General features: G+C 60.4%; 7 protein-coding genes across 7 annotated transcripts; 4 read left to right on the forward strand and 3 right to left on the reverse strand.

Moving 5' to 3' along the window:
- Window positions 1–599: 599 nt before the first annotated feature.
- On the reverse strand, window positions 600–3223 carry E0L32_002458 (uncharacterized protein; the record flags this gene model as incomplete). Its single annotated transcript, XM_031136649.1, has 5 exons — window positions 600–1901; window positions 1965–2060; window positions 2116–2857; window positions 2922–3035; window positions 3081–3223. The coding sequence occupies 5 exons, from the start codon at window positions 3221–3223 to the stop codon at window positions 600–602; spliced, it is 2397 nt and encodes a 798-aa protein (XP_031000312.1).
- A 757-nt stretch (window positions 3224–3980) lies between these two features.
- Window positions 3981–4880, forward strand: E0L32_002459 (uncharacterized protein; the record flags this gene model as incomplete). The annotated part of the gene is made up of 1 exon (XM_031136650.1): window positions 3981–4880. One exon carries the CDS (start codon window positions 3981–3983, stop codon window positions 4878–4880), a length of 900 nt encoding a protein of 299 aa, XP_031000313.1.
- An 890-nt stretch (window positions 4881–5770) lies between these two features.
- Window positions 5771–7960, forward strand: E0L32_002460 (uncharacterized protein; the record flags this gene model as incomplete). The annotated part of the gene is made up of 1 exon (XM_031136651.1): window positions 5771–7960. One exon carries the CDS (start codon window positions 5771–5773, stop codon window positions 7958–7960), a length of 2190 nt encoding a protein of 729 aa, XP_031000314.1.
- A 164-nt stretch (window positions 7961–8124) lies between these two features.
- Window positions 8125–9786, reverse strand: E0L32_002461 (uncharacterized protein; the record flags this gene model as incomplete). Its single annotated transcript, XM_031136653.1, has 1 exon — window positions 8125–9786. The coding sequence occupies one exon, from the start codon at window positions 9784–9786 to the stop codon at window positions 8125–8127; it is 1662 nt and encodes a 553-aa protein (XP_031000315.1).
- A 745-nt stretch (window positions 9787–10531) lies between these two features.
- On the forward strand, window positions 10532–12172 carry E0L32_002462 (uncharacterized protein; the record flags this gene model as incomplete). The annotated part of the gene is made up of 1 exon (XM_031136654.1): window positions 10532–12172. The coding sequence occupies one exon, from the start codon at window positions 10532–10534 to the stop codon at window positions 12170–12172; it is 1641 nt and encodes a 546-aa protein (XP_031000316.1).
- Window positions 12173–12982: 810 nt separating this feature from the next.
- E0L32_002463 (uncharacterized protein) lies at window positions 12983–13636 on the forward strand (the record flags this gene model as incomplete). Its single annotated transcript, XM_031136655.1, has 2 exons — window positions 12983–13037; window positions 13113–13636. 2 exons carry the CDS (start codon window positions 12983–12985, stop codon window positions 13634–13636), a joined length of 579 nt encoding a protein of 192 aa, XP_031000317.1.
- Window positions 13637–14063: 427 nt separating this feature from the next.
- Window positions 14064–15225, reverse strand: E0L32_002464 (uncharacterized protein; the record flags this gene model as incomplete). Its single annotated transcript, XM_031136656.1, has 3 exons — window positions 14064–14346; window positions 14412–15082; window positions 15136–15225. 3 exons carry the CDS (start codon window positions 15223–15225, stop codon window positions 14064–14066), a joined length of 1044 nt encoding a protein of 347 aa, XP_031000318.1.
- Between the last annotated feature and the right edge of the window lie 900 nt (window positions 15226–16125).

Below are 16125 nucleotides of genomic sequence, written 5' to 3' on the forward strand. Positions count from 1 at the left end.
TACACCTGCCCACCCATGCATAGGTACGGTCCAGACGGCCGGGACTGGGAGACGGACAGGCAGCCCGGGAGCCAAGGAAGAAGGCTGGAGCACAGGGGATGCGGGCTGGCTGCTGGCTGCTGACTGGACTCGATGCATCATCCATCGGGCCGCTCTCTAGGCTTTCCGGGTTCCAATCGAGTCAGTATCCTGGCCCGTGTGTAAGATCAACAGTAGCAGGCTCTGTCCCAAGAGTGCTTGACACACAAGACGAGGTCGAATCAAGACTGGCTGGCCGGGTCGTAAGCCGATTGCATTTATCAACCGACTACCCGTGTGGCGTTGCACCCGGAGACGTGGCTCGGCTCACTGTTGGTCTAATTATCTTGCAAGCCATGCCGTCGCTCATCACACTCCTGCAGCCACCGTCTCCGGCCACAGTTCAGCTCTGACGCCAAGCTGTGTCTCATACATCCACCTCCCCGGGATTGCTCCTCGTGGAGCAGGTCATCCCACCACCCCAGATCGAGCAGCCGATCCTCAAGCTTGGTGGTGTGGATGTGTGATGGTGATCTTCCACCTCCGAAGGAAGATTGGCTCATCCGCTCCTGTCTGTGCATTCACAGCACACCCACCCCAAACTGCACCCCGGCCTTGGCCCTCAACGCCTCCCAGATCCCCCTCACCGCCTCCCACCGCCTGCCCTCCTCCCCCAGCGCCGCAGCGAACACGCCCATCCAGCCCGCCGCGCAAGCGTCGCACCCGCACAGCGGCCTCCCGTCCACGTTCGCCGTCCCGCCGACCCCGGTCCACCCGACAGCCTGCGCGGAGCCGCTCGCGAGCCGGCCGAGGTCCAGCCCCGTGATGCCCTGCGCGCACGGGCACGCCTGCCCGCCCGCCACGAGCCACACCCAGACCACGGCGGCCGACACGCTGAGCGCCAGGTGCGCCAGGGGGTCGACGGCGCGGCGGGGGCCGACGCCGGCCAGGAGCTCGCGGTAGCTGCGCAGCGCGTGCAGCGCGTGCAGCACGGCGGTCCGGCCGTCGGGCGAGTTGGCCCACTGCCAGACCTGGGCCTCCCTGCGGCGCGCGTGCGACGAAGACGACGGCGTCGAGGACGGAGGCGGTTCGTCGGATGTCAAGACGAGGAGGAGCGTCTCGGCGTCGGCGTGGGCGTGCAGGGCGACGAGGTGGTACAGCAGGGCGGCGTGGAGGATGTACGACCGCAGGCGGGCGAGGATCCCGTCTCGGTCCTCGGGTTTGTCTTCTTCTTCCCTGCCGGCGTAGGCGCGCATGTACGCCTCCAGGAGCGCCGGGTCGCTCGTCGTGCGGATCGTGTCGAGCTGCACCTCCCAGAAGCTCAGCATCTGGTCGAGGAGCTTCTGGTGCTCGATGTCGCACGACGACGGCTCGGACGCGAATCGCCTGCGTCGCCACTGCGCGTGTTGCCAGGTCAAGTGCACGCTGCCTAACAAGCCGGCCTCGACGTCCTCGAGCAGGACGAGGCTGGCCTCGCCGTTGGGCCCTGCGACAGCGGGCGTAGTGTTGCTGCTGAAGGTCAGCAGGTCGCACATGCGCCGGCTGCCGCGCTCGTGCGGCTCGACGCGGAACCGCCTCGGGAACACGTCGAGGCCGTGGGCGTTCCACATGGCGAATGTAGAGGTCAGGGGCAGGTCGAGCTCCTCGCACTGGATCAGCGGCGGGAGGCCGGTGAGCAGGCTGAGGTGGGCGTCGATCTTGAAGATAGAGACCACGACTCTCCTCCAGCGCTGCAGGCCGGAGTGGACCCACGGCGTGAATGTCCCCGGATAGTGTGTGTTCTGTTGGCGCTCGATTGCTTCTGCGCTGAAGACGCCGTTGTCTCTGAGGACGGTGACGAGGAGGCTGTGCAGGAGCCGGGCTTTGGAGATGAGCTCTGGTTTCTGGGCGGAGGCTGTTAACTCGCCGGATTATGCCACGATGTAACAGGATGCCAGAGTACTTACACCGGTCTCACAAGCGAAAATCACATTGAGCAACGCCGCTTTCCATGTCTCTGTGGGCCAGGGCCTGCCGTTCAATATGCTCGAAGTAGTTTCCATCTGGCCGGAAGCGTCAGCGCAGGCGTAGAAGACGGCGGCGGCGGCTGATACTCACCACTTCCCGCAGCATATGGCCTACCAGTATGCCGTGGAGTTCGACAGCTAACAGTCTGGTTATCTCGTCATTTTCATACCACGAGCCTATCATCAGAGTAGATGCGGATGCAGCCAACGAGTCCGTGCTAGGGTCAAATGTCGGAGCGTGCACGATCGGCCACCGTTCGTGGAACGACTCAAAGAATGACTCGAGACATGAGTTACACCAGCTGTTCTCTTCGAGGGTCTCCTGGTAAGCGACCACCGAGTTTCCGAGCACGTCGAGTGATGCTACAGCGTCAGTCAATGAACGCATGCCAGCACGGACCGCGTTGGTCCGCTCTGGACTTCGAGGGCTGGATCGAATCTGCGGTGCCGCAGAGAGTGTGCCAGAGGGAGGAACTGCGTTGACGACTGTCGGTAGCGGGAACTGCGAGCCCATGTCCAACACAGTCGACGTCTCAAAAGGAGGAGACTGGTGATGGTGGAGGCGCGTGGTGTCGGGAATAGTGACACCCGCTCCTCCACCATTCACTTGTCCATCATTCTTCTGGCCGTTCTGCGCTTCACTGGCCGGCAACTTCTCGGATTCTCTGCCCCTCGAGTAGGTGCAGGCGATGCCTCTCTTGGAGCAGAGAGTGCAGGTATCCCCGCCATCGCACTTGGTCTTGTTTGCATGGCAGGCATCGCAGGCGCGACTTCGGCGCGGGTCCGGAACGGTGGCAGACTCGTGGAGAGCCACGTGCCGGCGGAGGAGGTCACTGGTGCAGGGCAGCAGGAGCCGCGCGGTTAGCAACGTGTACCTTGGTCTAAGCATGCATCTACCTCATGTGCTCCCACCGGGCTGTCAGAGCGCCAGGATCGTGGGTGTGGAGTAAAGGAGAGATCGGCTCCTGTCCCGGGACGGACTGGGTAGAGTGGGATGTACCCGAGTTCCAACTACCAGGGTGGTAAGGGAATAAGCGGAGAGCGTTGTGGACTTACTTGCGGGTAAAGGATCGCTGGCAGACATCGCAGACATAGGCTCGCTCGCCATGGGTGGCCTGGTGACGCCGGAGGTGCTCCTTGCGCAGGAAGCTCTTCCCGCAGAAGCACTTGTGGCGCTCCGGGGCTGTTGTGTTGCTCATTGGCGCGTGTCGATCCTTGAGATGTAATTACCAGAGGCTCTCAGAACCCAGACCCCGGTGTGTACAGGGTGGATGATGCCGAGCGGGCGCTCGAGAGAACAGCCCATCCCCGGCATTTAGATCAGCCCCGAGCAAAACATCAGCATGAAAAATGCTCGCAAACACAGCCGTTGTCGTATGCAGTTCTGGCTGGTTCCAACACGACGTATTGACTCTGAGACATGCAGCAACCGGCCGGGGAGTGGGAGGAGTGGAGATTTGGAGATGGCACGATGTACAGAGGTGGAGAAAGAAAGGCCAAGCAAGTCACCGGTGGGATGCTGACAAAATGGCAAATTCACTGCCGAGCCAGGCTTAACTTGGTAACTACTTGTACATCTCCAAAGATCGGCCATCCCTCTCGGCCAGCCCACTGTCTCCGTGGCTCCACCGCTCCCTCTCCTCTCCCCAAATGCCACTCGGCCTGAGCCTAAAGTCCCAGCTAGTCATGCATTTACGGCCAGGCTTAGCTAATTCAGGGCCACGGCATTTCTGGCCCAGATGGTATCATGCGGCGGCAATTATGGGGGCCGAACGTGTGATGCCCCGGTGCCGAAAGTGCACACCATGGGCTGGGATATATAATGGGCGAGACTCCATCGTCTCCGGAACACATGATATTGACAAGTCAGAGATACCGAGATCACAACTAAGAACATACATTTGAATCACCATCCACACACCTTATCCGTCCAAAGAGCATAGCACTACCACCGCCATGTCCGCTATCAAGAACGTCGCCATTGCTGGTGCCGCCGGCTCCCTAGGCACTGTCGTCCTCAAGCACCTCATCGCCTCCAACAAGTTCAACATCACCATCCTCCGCCGCGTCGGCTCATCTTCCACATACGACTCCAGCCTCAAGGTTGTAGATGTCGACTTCGCCTCCGTACCCTCACTCACAGACGCCCTCAAGGGCCAGGACGCCGTAATCTCCACCTTTGGCACCACCGGCTTCAGTCTGCAGACGACGCTCATTGACGCTGCCGCCGCCGCGGGCGTCAAGCGCTTCATCCCCTCGGAGTTCGGCTCCAACCTGGACAATCCCAAGACGCGCGCCCTGCCCGTCTTTGCCGAGAAGGTCAAAACCCAGGAGGCGCTCAAGGAGAAGGCCAAGACGACGGGCCTGACCTACACCGTCATCTACAACTCGGCCTTCCTCGACTGGGGCTTGAAGGTCGGCTTCACGCTCCGCTGGTCCGAGTACAAGCCCGCGCTCTACAACGGCGGCGACGTCACCTTCTCCGCCACCACGCTGGACTCGGTCGCCGACGCCGTCGTCGGCGTCCTGAGCCACCCCGAGGAGACCAGGAACCGCGCCGTCTACGTCGAGGACGTCAAGATCACGCAGAGCCAGCTGCTCGACATCGCCAAGAAGATCGCACCCGGCAAGCCCTGGGAGGTGCAGCACGTCAAGACCGACGACCTCGTGGCCCAGTCCAACGACAACCTGGCCAAGGGCCAGATCGACGCCATGACCTTTGTCAACTACATCTTTGCTGCCATCTTTGATCCCTCGTATGGCGGCAACTTTGAGAAGACGGACAATGAGCTGCTTGGTCTCAAGGGCAAGACCCTGGCCGATGTCGAGGAGATTGCCAAGAAGATTATCAGCTAGATCGGGATTCGGCGGGAGTAGAATAGCTTAGATCGAGTACCTAGAATCTCTGGTTGAATAATGAGTTAGCCAATGACTGTCTTGTTCAAACTCAAGTGTTGTTCCTTGTGGTGCCTGTAAATGGTGAATACGTACAGGGAAACTCAATGTGTTGTGTCCTCCATCCTGAATGCGAAAGAGCTGAAGTGCAGGTGTGCAGTTCTCCTTGTCAACTCCTTCAAGGTATCCTGTTCGCAACTCAGCTTGCACAACCATTCACTGGGGTGTAGCGTGCCTTTGTTGCAAGTTGCTAATGTCAAAGGAACTTGCGGTCGGGAAGGGAAGTCTTTGGTGCAGTTCCTCCCTCTCCTTGAAAGTGTTTGCAACTTTTCCATTTCAAAGGCAGCGCCTCAGGCAAGCCGGAATGCAGGCTGGTCCGAGTTCCAGAGTTGGAGCTGGCTCCTCGCTTCCAGATCTACTGACTTCAGCTTTCATTAGGGTTATCAAAGCCCTAAATCCCAAGGCAGATGCAGCCCAAGAGGCCCAAAGGGGTTGAAAGTAAACAAAGGGGGGTGCGGCACGTGACACCCTTCACGCTGTTCACTCCGTGTAAGTCAACTCGCATACCGCGTTCAGCAGCTCGTCACTTTCTCATGACGCGAATTATGGAATAGACAGACTTCTCCTAGGTGAGGCCGCCCTTTTCCCACTTTCTTGCCTCCACCACCCTCCTTTTCGCTCCCACCACGCAGTTCCAATCATCACCAATCTCCGCCCGGCTGCGCTTTTCATCCCCGGGCATCGCCAAAGGAGCTTCCACGTCTTTCTCTATCCCATCCCGAGATATCTTCTTTCATCGCAAGACTTCCCCTTCCATCTCAAGGCGTTTCCCCCTGCTCGCTTCTGCCAAGATGGCTTCCAAGGACGGCGCTGAGCAGACCAAGCCCGCTGATCAGGAGCCCAAGAAAAGTGACTGGGACTTGGCCATGGAGGTTGCCGAGTCGGAGAACCCCTTCCACACCCCAGCACCGCCTGGAGCTTCCCAGAGTCCCATCAACCCCTACGACGGCCACATCGACAACGAGGAGAAGGAGAAGGCCCAGGCCTCCCGTCCGTCCCGCGCAGCATCGCAGAGATCGCTGACTGCCAGAACCGCGCCCCTCCCCTATCCTAACTTCAGCTTCCCCAAGCGAGCTGACAGCCGCCACCGTGCGTACTCGGAGCAGCACATCGGCCAAGCCAGCAGCAGCAGGCTCATGCCCATCCTCGCCTCCTCCAGAGAGGCCCTGGGTTCGCCGAGTGCTCCCACCCTCCAGCGAGTGACCTTCAACGAGGAGCCCAGAATCCCCAGCCCGGACGCAATCCTCGACATCTCCATGGACTCCCTCGAGGAGATCCGCCGCAGCGACATGGCGCGTGACAACAACCCCTTCGACTCGGACAGCGAGAAGAGTCTGCCTACCTCGATCCACATCCGCTCCAAGGAGCGTGACGAGGAGGATGCACTCGCCAGCCGTCCTCGCCGCCATCGCCCTCCCACTCCGATGCCGATACTGTTCGGCGGCGGCGCGTCGCCAGCTTCATCCCCTACCATCGAGCTCGATAGGAGCCCAGACAGGGGCAGAGTGAGCAGTGGAGTCCACCCAGTCCGTCCCGACACGCCCATCCCGGGCTCGTCGCCCGCGGTTCGCGACTTCGTGTACGAAGAGCCTTACCTGGCCCAGACCGTCGACCTCACTCCGCCTCCGCGCTCTCTGCAGCGACCGTACAACCCCCGCGGCGGCATCGAAGTCAGCCTCAGCCGCGGCCAGTCACTCAACTTCGCCTCCTCCAGCCGCCGCACCCGCGGCCGCGGCCCGGGCGACGACAGCCAGCTCACCATGGCCGAGGCCCTGCGCCAGTTCTCCTCCCCGCCGCCCTCCGCCCAGGCCCTGTCCGTCCGCCGCGGCCCAGAGATCCACCGCTTCGGCACGATGGAGTCCGTCAGCGCGCCCACCGTCTCCATCGCCCGCGAGGACACCGGCCCGGGCATCCTGGGCGAGCACCCGCTGGCCCGCGTCGGCCCGCGCGTCGTCGCCCGCCGCCGCGAGCGGCGCATCCTCTGGACGCTCGGCGTCGGCACCCAGCTCGGCGTCATCTCCTTCTCGTGCTCGCTGGCCGTCATCATCACCGAGGCCGCCATCGCGGGTAGGTTTTACGCCGGCGTCGCCGTCTGGGCCAGCGTCAGCTTCGTCTGGTGCCTCGTCACCATCATCTGGCTCGTAATCCGCATCGACAAGTGCGGCGGTGCTCGCCGCCGCCGCCGTCGTCGCGGTCGGACTACGGCCGCAGCTCTCCAGGGCGATGACGACCTTGATCTGGAGCAGGGCCGCGACGGCGAAGAGTGGCACGAACTGCAGGAAGTTGTCGGCCACAACCGCCTCGTCAACAAGCAGCTCCCCGTCGCCAACGCGCAGAACGTCGCGACTGCCACCATGGCTGACGAGCAGCAGCGCCGCCAAGACGAGCACTGGACTCGCTTCGCCCAGGACGAGGGCCAGCTGCGCCGCCACGTCGAGAACCTCGAGGACAAGCTCCGCGCCGCGGAGGAGGAGCTCACGCAGTACCGCGGCGCCGTCCAGGTTGTCCCCGAATCGCGCACTGTCAGCCTTGCCCAGGCCAGCACCGTCGGCGGCACCCCGTCGAGCTACCAGAGCAAGCGGAACAAGGGTAAGGGAAAAGAGCGGGATCTCCGCACCGCCGTCTCGCAGCGCGCTCTGCTCCGCAACACCACGTTCGAGAACAACGACAACAACACCATGATGCCCGCCTCCGGCACCGATGGTAGCATCATCACTGCTCTCTGCGCTGGCGTGGGTGCGGGAGCAGCCTCGGAGCCGTACAGCCCGCTCGACAACAGGTCCTCGCGTGCCACTCCCGGCCGCTCGACGGGCGACGGCGGCGACTTCAGCAGCCTCGCCGGAACCAGCATCACCATGCGCGAGGCGCGAGTCCGTGCTGCTGAGCAGAACGAGCCGATCCACCTCAGTGTCATGCCCAACGGCCACATCCGCATGTCGTCCTACGATATCATGGGCGGCCGCATCCCCGAATTCAACTGAAGGGTCACTGGCTGTTTCAATCTCGTATGGTGGGTATCATTGCTTCCGAGAGAGGGAAATCATACAAAAGAGCTGTGATCAAATGAGACCTGTCCCGTGAAATCCTGCGTGACATGCTAACATGCAAATGCTATGCTATGTATGCCGTGCCCGAGTCCCCCAATCTAAATCGCCCGTCCTGCCCTGGCCCTGTTCTCCCGGTACCGCTTCTCCTTGGAGGCCGCCTTTCTGCGCTTCTTCCACGAGCGATTGAGGTCGCCACGGTGTTCCCAGAACCACTTCTGGAAGTCGCCTGTGGCCGTAGGCTTGTCGCCATCCTCATCCTGCTCCTCCTCATCACCGCGTTGGCCGGCATCGGCCATCAGCGTGTCCTCCTCTAGTTCCTCGTCCTCGTCCTGATCCTCCTCGCCCTGCGGCCAGAAGTTGAACTTGCGGTTAGCAAACGCAGTATCCGGCGTCGGCGCCGCGCTGCGGACGAGGCGCGTGTCAAAGTCCATCTTGGTGAAGGGCGTCATGGGCGGCTGGCTCGGCGGGAGCTCGTCGTCCTCCTCGATGTCGTCCGTGTCTCCCGCGCCGAAGAAGCTGAAGCCCTCTCCTGCGGGAGGTTTCTCCTGTCCCGGCGCGGCGGCTTGCCGCTTGTAGAGAGCCTCGAGGGGGTGGACGGTCTTGGGGACGAGCGGCGTGGCGGGCGGGATCTTGATTGTCAAACTCCGGGCCGAGCCAGAAGACTTTGGCCGCGGGGACTCGAGCGGTAGCGTCTTGTCCTCGGGTATATCTTGTAGAGAGTGAGCCTTGTCCTCTTCCTCCGCGTCGACCCTGGTATCTTCATCCTCCTCATCGTCGTCTTCTTCATCCTCCTCCTCCTCACTGCTCGTGTCGTCTGAGGACGTGCCGCTACTGCTCGTCGAGTCATCATCGTCAGCGGTGGCTGTGGCAACAACTGATTTCTTTGGTGCTGCTTGTTTGGCAGCCGGCTTTGGGCGGGTTGACTTGACAGACTCGACTACGTCACCGTCCGCATTGACCCAGCCTTGGCCCTCGATGTACTCGAGATTCGGGCCGCCTTTGCCGTTGTCTTTCTGGCTCTTGAGGAATGTCGGAAACTTGGTAGTGTGCTCGAACTCGTGTACGGTAACCTCGCGCGATCTCTCTTTCTTTCCCTTGCGCTTGGTAGGCTCGGACGCACCCTCGCCCTCCGCTGGTACCCTGTTCGGTGGCAGGACGGTCTTGACGAGGCACTCTGGGTGGTCGGTGAACTTGGATCTTGTCTCTCTCTTCTTCTGCTTCTTGTCTTTGTCTTTGCTCTTGTCCTTTTCCTTCTTGCTCCTGTCCTTGTCCTTCTTGCTCCTCTCCTTCTGTATCTTCTCGCTCTCGGAGACAGTCCAGCCACGCTTGACCTTGCGGCCCTCCTCCAGTTCGACGCCGACCAGCTCCTCGCCGTCTCTCTTGCGCTTCTTCTTCTTGTGCTCGCCGTCCTTCTTCTTCGACCTCTTCTCCTTCTTGGCGTCCGTGCTGGCCAGAGCCTCCGCGCCCGCGGGCTGGAGGATGTCGTCCTTCCTCGCCATCTCCACTCGTATCTTGACGCCTCTGAGCACCGCTCCGCTGAGCTTCTTCTTCAGCTTGTCGGCATCGGCCGCGGGGAGGTCGACGAAGCCGAATCGCTTCTCGGGGAAGGTCTCGAGGGTGTGGAAGGAGATGTTCTGAGCTTGGGGGAGCGCAGCAGCAGGGACGACGACGGGCAGGAGCTCCGAGTCGAGCGGGGTGATGTGCAGGCGCGTGTATCCTGCTGCTGTCGCAGGCTGGTCTTGGGAGGCGACAGGTTTCATGGATGGGTCTGAAAGCAAGGCTGTCGGGGTCCTGCGTATCCAAGGCTTAGTCGGAGAAGAGCCTGCCTTTGTTGTCGTACAGACAAAGTGGGCGAGGATCCCGGGCGAGGCCCCTGCTAAATTTAGGCGGTCAAGATATTTTTTGCCGGCTGCGCTAAATTTTCCGCATGTTGATCTTTGCTGCACTGTGGAACCAGAAGACCGAGATTCAGCCTCAGACACATGCCTGCAAACTTTAATAAGCATTCACACTTCATCACTGTAAGTGAATATTGTTTCAAGCCCGGATGTCTGTGATGTGAAGTAAGGTAGGTATCTTAGTTATCTTCCCTGGAGGACAGCATCAACAGATCCTGACAACTATGTCCAAGCCAGTGACGATAGTGTAATGTGTTGTCTAACTTGTGCTGTTTCAAGTGATCCATGACCACATTCTTTGACCTTGAACGGGTGGAACCGAGCTAGAATGTGCTTGCAGATCGGAAAATCAAGGATATCTTGAGATTGTGAATGCAAAGTTCTGTCGGCGGCAACTTCCTTGACACATCGCATCCTAGCAGCTGCGAAGGTTGTGACGCAATGGCAACTAGTGCACTGTGCCAGCTTTTCCCTTGTCCTGCCATTCATTCACTCCCTGCCTACTCTCAGAGTTGACCTGCTTTGATCACCTCCATCCCTATTCTTTCTAGATACTGTTTCTCTGCACATCCTCAGGCCCTCATTGTATCATTTCACTCCGTTCAATATGTCCGACTTCTCTGACGACGAGAACTTTGTCACTGCCTGTACCACTCCTACCTCTGATCTCTATACTGCCACCCCGGAACCCCTCTCGAGGAACAATACCTCCTCCTTCGACGGCGAGGATGCCGAGACCTCATTCCCGTGGATGTCACCGTTTACAAAGGCGCTGAAGGCCTCGCCGGGCGGACTGCAAGACACCCACAGGCTCAGCTCCGACGGAAGCAACCCCTGGGGCTTGCCGACTGACACGATCAAGACACTGCTGGAGTCGGTTAGAGAGCGAACAGAGGCGTGGAGGAAAGCTGTCGAGGACGGCCTGGGCAGACTACCGCCGGCTAGAGCCACAGGCGCTGGCCCTGCCACTCCTGGCAACTTGACCTCCGCCCTGACCCAGTACATGGCCCATCTCGAGCAGACTCGCAAGTTCCTCGTTAGCCTTGTCGACCTCGTTGGCGCGGAGCTGCAGGAGGCTGCCGCTCTGGGCGTGGAGTCGGTCGTCGCCCTTCAGAACAAACGCCAACTCGCGAAGCTATCCTTGACCCGGGACTCGCTCGAAGACGATGGCCTCGGTATTCCAGGGATGGTGGCCTGTCCAGCCTCAGCCGTCACCGCAGATCCGACGGTCACTTTTACCGAGCCCACGCCTCAGTTTGCAGAGATCTGCTATGCCGAGCCCCCGAACAACACGCAGCATCCAAAGCCTACGACCACAACACTCCTGCCAGAGCAGGGAGTCACCGAGATTACCTGGATGAATGCACCCGTTGTGGCAGCTTCGCCATTTGGCGCGATACTCGAGGAGCGACCCCCAACCCCAGGGGCTACACCCCCGAAGACTCCGCCGCAGACGCCATCGAGTGCATTCGGGGCTCACCCAAGCCCCGGCCGTCCCAAATCCGAGTCCGCCCTCGCCTCGCGCGAACCCGGCCACCTACCCAGCTGCATGAAGCTCGAGAACCAGTCCGAGGCGTCGTCTCCGCGGCCCCTAAGACGCCCGCGATTCATCCTGCCCGATCAGGACGACGAGGTCACGCCCGACACAAGCGCCCCCGAGCAGAGGCGATCCAGCCTCTACCACCTCGGCATCGACGCGCACACTTGTGCCGAGGACCCCAGCTGCGAACAGCAAGAGCCCACCATCTACACCACCACCTCCGCGCCGGAAGTGCTCAAGGCCAGGCGCACAAACTCCTCGCCCTTCCAGTCCCGCATGGGCTCCATGATCGGCGCGTCCTCGGGCCGCAAACGCAGCGCCGTGCGCAAGGCGTCGCAGGCGCCGCCTTCCATCCTGGACAAGGTCCAGCGCGCAGACTCGCAGACGGGCTTCGCGGCGGACGTCGTCGCCGTGGCGTACAGGAGCTCGGCTGGCGGCGAGCCCAGCGAGGGTGGGGCGGCGATGCGGTACGAGCGGCCGCGGACCAAGTCGAGCGTGGACCGGATGAGGGCCATCCTGGCACAGTACCCGCCCCTGCCGCGGCCGGACGACACGGGGATCTACTCGGCCATGACGGGGGCGCGGAGGCCGTCGTCTCGCGGCAGCCTCGTGTCGAGGGGGCAGCGTAGCGGCAGGGGAGTTGCGACGAGGGAGGTGAGCGTCTGCTCCGAGGATGGGGAGCCGCACGTCTGCGCCGACGAGAACTAGGTGTCGTCTGGGATGTCGACGCCGGCGAGCGTGGGCTCGGTTTTGAACTAAATTGTGCTGTGTCCTGGGTCTAACGACGAGGGCGAGGCGAGGGAATACATAGATCGTCCGACGACTCTCGAGTCGAGGCGCTCCCCGCGCTTTATTACATTCTAAGAATAATGACGATCACGGTTGACGTGAGGTCCCCGGCGGACCTGCTTGAATGAGGCTCGTCTAAAGTTGTGGTCGAACCCCCTTGAAACTCGATGTCTGTGGGGGGTCGCAACCCGCAACCCCGTAACCTGGAACGCCATGGACGGCGCCCTGTCAAACACCCCTGCTCGCTGTTCCAAGTTCGGATCGTCCCCCTTGCATCTCGCGATAACCTAATCCAGGGATAGCCGAGCCATCTCAACCTGGTTGACATGCGAAACCGTAGTTGTTCGAGGTCCGCCGGCGGGTACCTCGTGTCGCACTGCAGTCCGCTCACAGCCCTGCCAGGCCTCCGCCCGCGTTCGCTTAGACGTATCGAGATAGATAGATCGTATGTCTCGCAGTCCGCACCGGGTTGCGCTTCATGCTTTGGCTTGAATATAAGCTTGTGCTGTCCCTGCTTGCAGCGGCGATCATCTCGTCTTTTCTGCCTTCTTGTTTGTCTTTGTTGCCATTCCTTTCCCTTCTTCCTGGTCGGCTCCATTCTTCGTTTCTCCTCCCGCCGTAGATCGGTGTCGTGTTTCATATCTTCTTCTCTCCTTTTCGGGCTGTTCACTCCGTCACTCTTTTGCTTCGCTCGTTTGACAGCATTCATACATAACCGCAAGCCTCATCATGAAGACTTCTGTCATCCTCGCTGCCCTGGCCTGCGCCGGCACTGGCCTCGCTGGTACGTACACCACCCTCCTGCATCACACAACTCATCATCGAGCTTCCCCATGCTGACGCGCCCTCAAACAAACAGCCCCCGCCGTCGCCGAGCGCCAGGCCGCCAAACCCTGCTTCGTCATCGGCAGCACAACCCTCCCCAAGGAGGTCTCGGCCGCCGGCGCCGCCCTCGCCAACACCGTGACCTGCTCCCGCACCGCAAAGACCCTATCCGGCGTCCCGGACGTCACGGCGGGCACCACCTCCTTCTCGGCCATCGACTTCTCCAAGTCGAAGCAGTCGACCCTGGCCTTCGCCCTCGACAAGTTCGCCACCGCCAGCCCGCTGGCCGGCAACGACCTGAAGAAGTTCCAGAACGAGCTCGACGTGTACGTCGCCACCGAGGTGGGGATCCGCAGCGTCGGCGGCAACCTGGCCATCAAGGTGCCCAAGTTCTTCCTCGAGTTCCAGGTGTCGCGCATCCGCGTCGCGCAGGGCGACACGCCCAAGGAGCCCGGCCTGCAGGTCGACCACCTGCGGGACAAGGTGCTCAAGAACGCGGCGAACCAGGACAAGGCGCTGCTGGACCAGGTCAGGCAGCTAGCTACCGTTCTGGCCTGATGGTCTTTTCCTCTGCTTTCGATTCGACTCTAGGAGCGTTTGTTTTCTTGGATGTGGTTGTGCGAGCAGGCTGTGACGTTGCTCGAACAAGGGAGAGGTGAGATAATAACACATAAATGTTGGTTGAAATAGTTGAATGGAGTTGATCATGAAATGTAACTGAACTAGCGATGTACATGGTGTTTTGTGAAATCGTGAATTATGTCCTATCGTGAGAATAAGAGAGGAGAAAAGAGGAGCCTCAGCTATTCAGAGAGCCGCTGAAGACAGGGGGAAGGGATTCGAAAAGGACGGTCCAAACGCCAATGTCAAAACTCCCAGGCAAGTTTCTCCCAGATCATAAATGCGCCAGTCCCAATGATATACATGCATACCGAAAATAATACATCTCAACTCATACACGAAAACCTCCACTTTTTGATCCTCTTCAGTTGCCGCCCTTGCTGGCCCGCCACTTGGCAAACTCCTCCGAGGGGTTCTCGCGCGCGGCACCGCCCGACGCTCTCCACCAGACGTCGCCTCCCCAGCGCATCAGGCGCTCGGCAGCGCCCGTGACGGTCATGGCGGGGCGGACGTCGAGGTAGAAGACGGGCTCGCCGTGGGCGTCGGCCTCGCCGCTGTAAAAGTCGATCACGTAGCGGACCTGCTTCTGCTGGCCGTTGTAGTTGCGGGTGACGTACCAGTCGTGCCGGTCGAAGGGAGGCGGAGTGCTGGCGGTCGCCCAAGGTTAGTTTCGCAAGCACACTGCAAGAAGGGGTCGGAATCCAATACTCACCCGTACTTGGCGGGATACAGCCGGGCCAGCAGCTGCACAAACGCCGCCTTGGGCGTCATGTCGCCCGGCCTGCCCTGGAACCGCTCCAGCGTGGGCGCCACCTCGCTGCCCTCACGCAGCTCCATCCTGGCCGCCAGCAGGTCGGCGTTCTCCTCGCCCTTCTTGGAGATCTCCCAGCCGCGGGCCAGGCCGCGCCCGAACCGCTTCTCCCAGTCGACGATCTCGTTCCAGGCGCCCTCGTTGAGGAAGTTGTGCACGGCGACCATGCTCTCGACGGCCGTGGCGTCGGTGTCGGTGTGGCCCTTGCGCAGCAGCGCGTTGTACATCTGCTGCGGCGAGGGGTACTCCCAGGTGCCGTCGCCGTCGCCGCGCGGGATCGTCGAGCAGTCGCGGTCCGTGGGCAGGGCGACCTGCTGGCCGGCCGCGGGCTTCTGGGACAGGTCGCGGAACATGAAGTTGAGCGGGTTGAGGCTGGCGACCGAGTTTCGCTCGGCTTCCGTGGGTGCGCTGCCACTGCTGTTCCCGTGGGCGACGGGGCAGGCGGACGGAGGTTTTGATGACTTGTGGTTTACGGGGCATGATGACGGAGGAGAGGAGGCGGCGGAGTCGGTCGGGCGCTTCATGAAGCCCTTGAAGGAGGAAGGGTCGGCATTGTGCATGGGACAGCCGGCCTGGAATTGTTGTTAGTGGCACTCGGAGTGGTCAAGGGCAGGGAGAGACAAACAGGAGGCTTTGCGCCAGAGTCGCCATGGCCGACAGCAGGATGTGAAGGGGGGAGCTGGGTCGCGGGAGCGTCTGCCCAGAACCAGCCCATGGTGAGTGTGTGAATGAAGGAGAGGAAGAAGTAGTTGGGAACTGTCGCTGTACGGTAGAGAACCCAAACTTTCTGATGTATTGTGGTTATGCCGGGGTTGTAAGTATCGCAGGCGTGGTAATGAGGATTGCAGAGTCTACCAGTCGTCGATTGTCTCCAACGGCAGAGATTAGAATTTAGGTGCTGGCCGATAAGAAATCTTTTATAGGCCGACTCAGTAGTAGAACCTGGCGGGTGTAGGTTACGGTTGATCAAGCGCTAACAGCCTGTTCAGGGCTCACCACCTATAAATCGTACGTCAATCATTCACCCCCCGTGAACGCTTCATTGTTGTTATGGTTGACAAAGGCCACTAGGGCCAACAAAAAAGGAGCAAGTTTCAACTTTTTTTATTGAACTCTCGACCTCAATCTTTATTTATTCTACAGATCTATCCCTTTGACGGCCGCAACAACTGCAGTCATGTGGATACCGGTGATCTTCAGCTAATCAGAGTAGCAGACACAGGTGACTGCAGTTGAGGCCATCAAAGGGATAATTCTACAAACATTCACTTTGACTACGAGGGTATTCACAGGAGGTTGATTTGGGGAGCTTGCAGGAGCTGTTAATGCTGTTAATGCTGTTAATATTGTAATGTTGTTACGAGTTGGGCTCTGTCAAGGGTGAACAGGCTGTTAATGGTTGATCAAGGGTAACCACCATCCGTGGGGTCCTACTATGGCTGTCTTCGGAGGATCACGGATTGCGTTTTCAGTGGATCTGTGTCCCGGACCCGCCCGGGAGGCACGCCGCCACTGGTTACAGTGTACTGGTTCCCCTAATTTGCCCCCCTGAGAGTTCCTAAGGTGCCCTGGAGACAGGCGCTGGCGGATTACCTAATTGCGCATGTGTCGCGTT

Source organism: Thyridium curvatum, assembly GCF_004353045.1.
Source record: "Thyridium curvatum strain D216 chromosome Unknown NODE_10_length_634906_cov_78.760910, whole genome shotgun sequence".
In the NCBI taxonomy this organism is placed as follows: domain Eukaryota; kingdom Fungi; phylum Ascomycota; class Sordariomycetes; order Thyridiales; family Thyridiaceae; genus Thyridium; species Thyridium curvatum.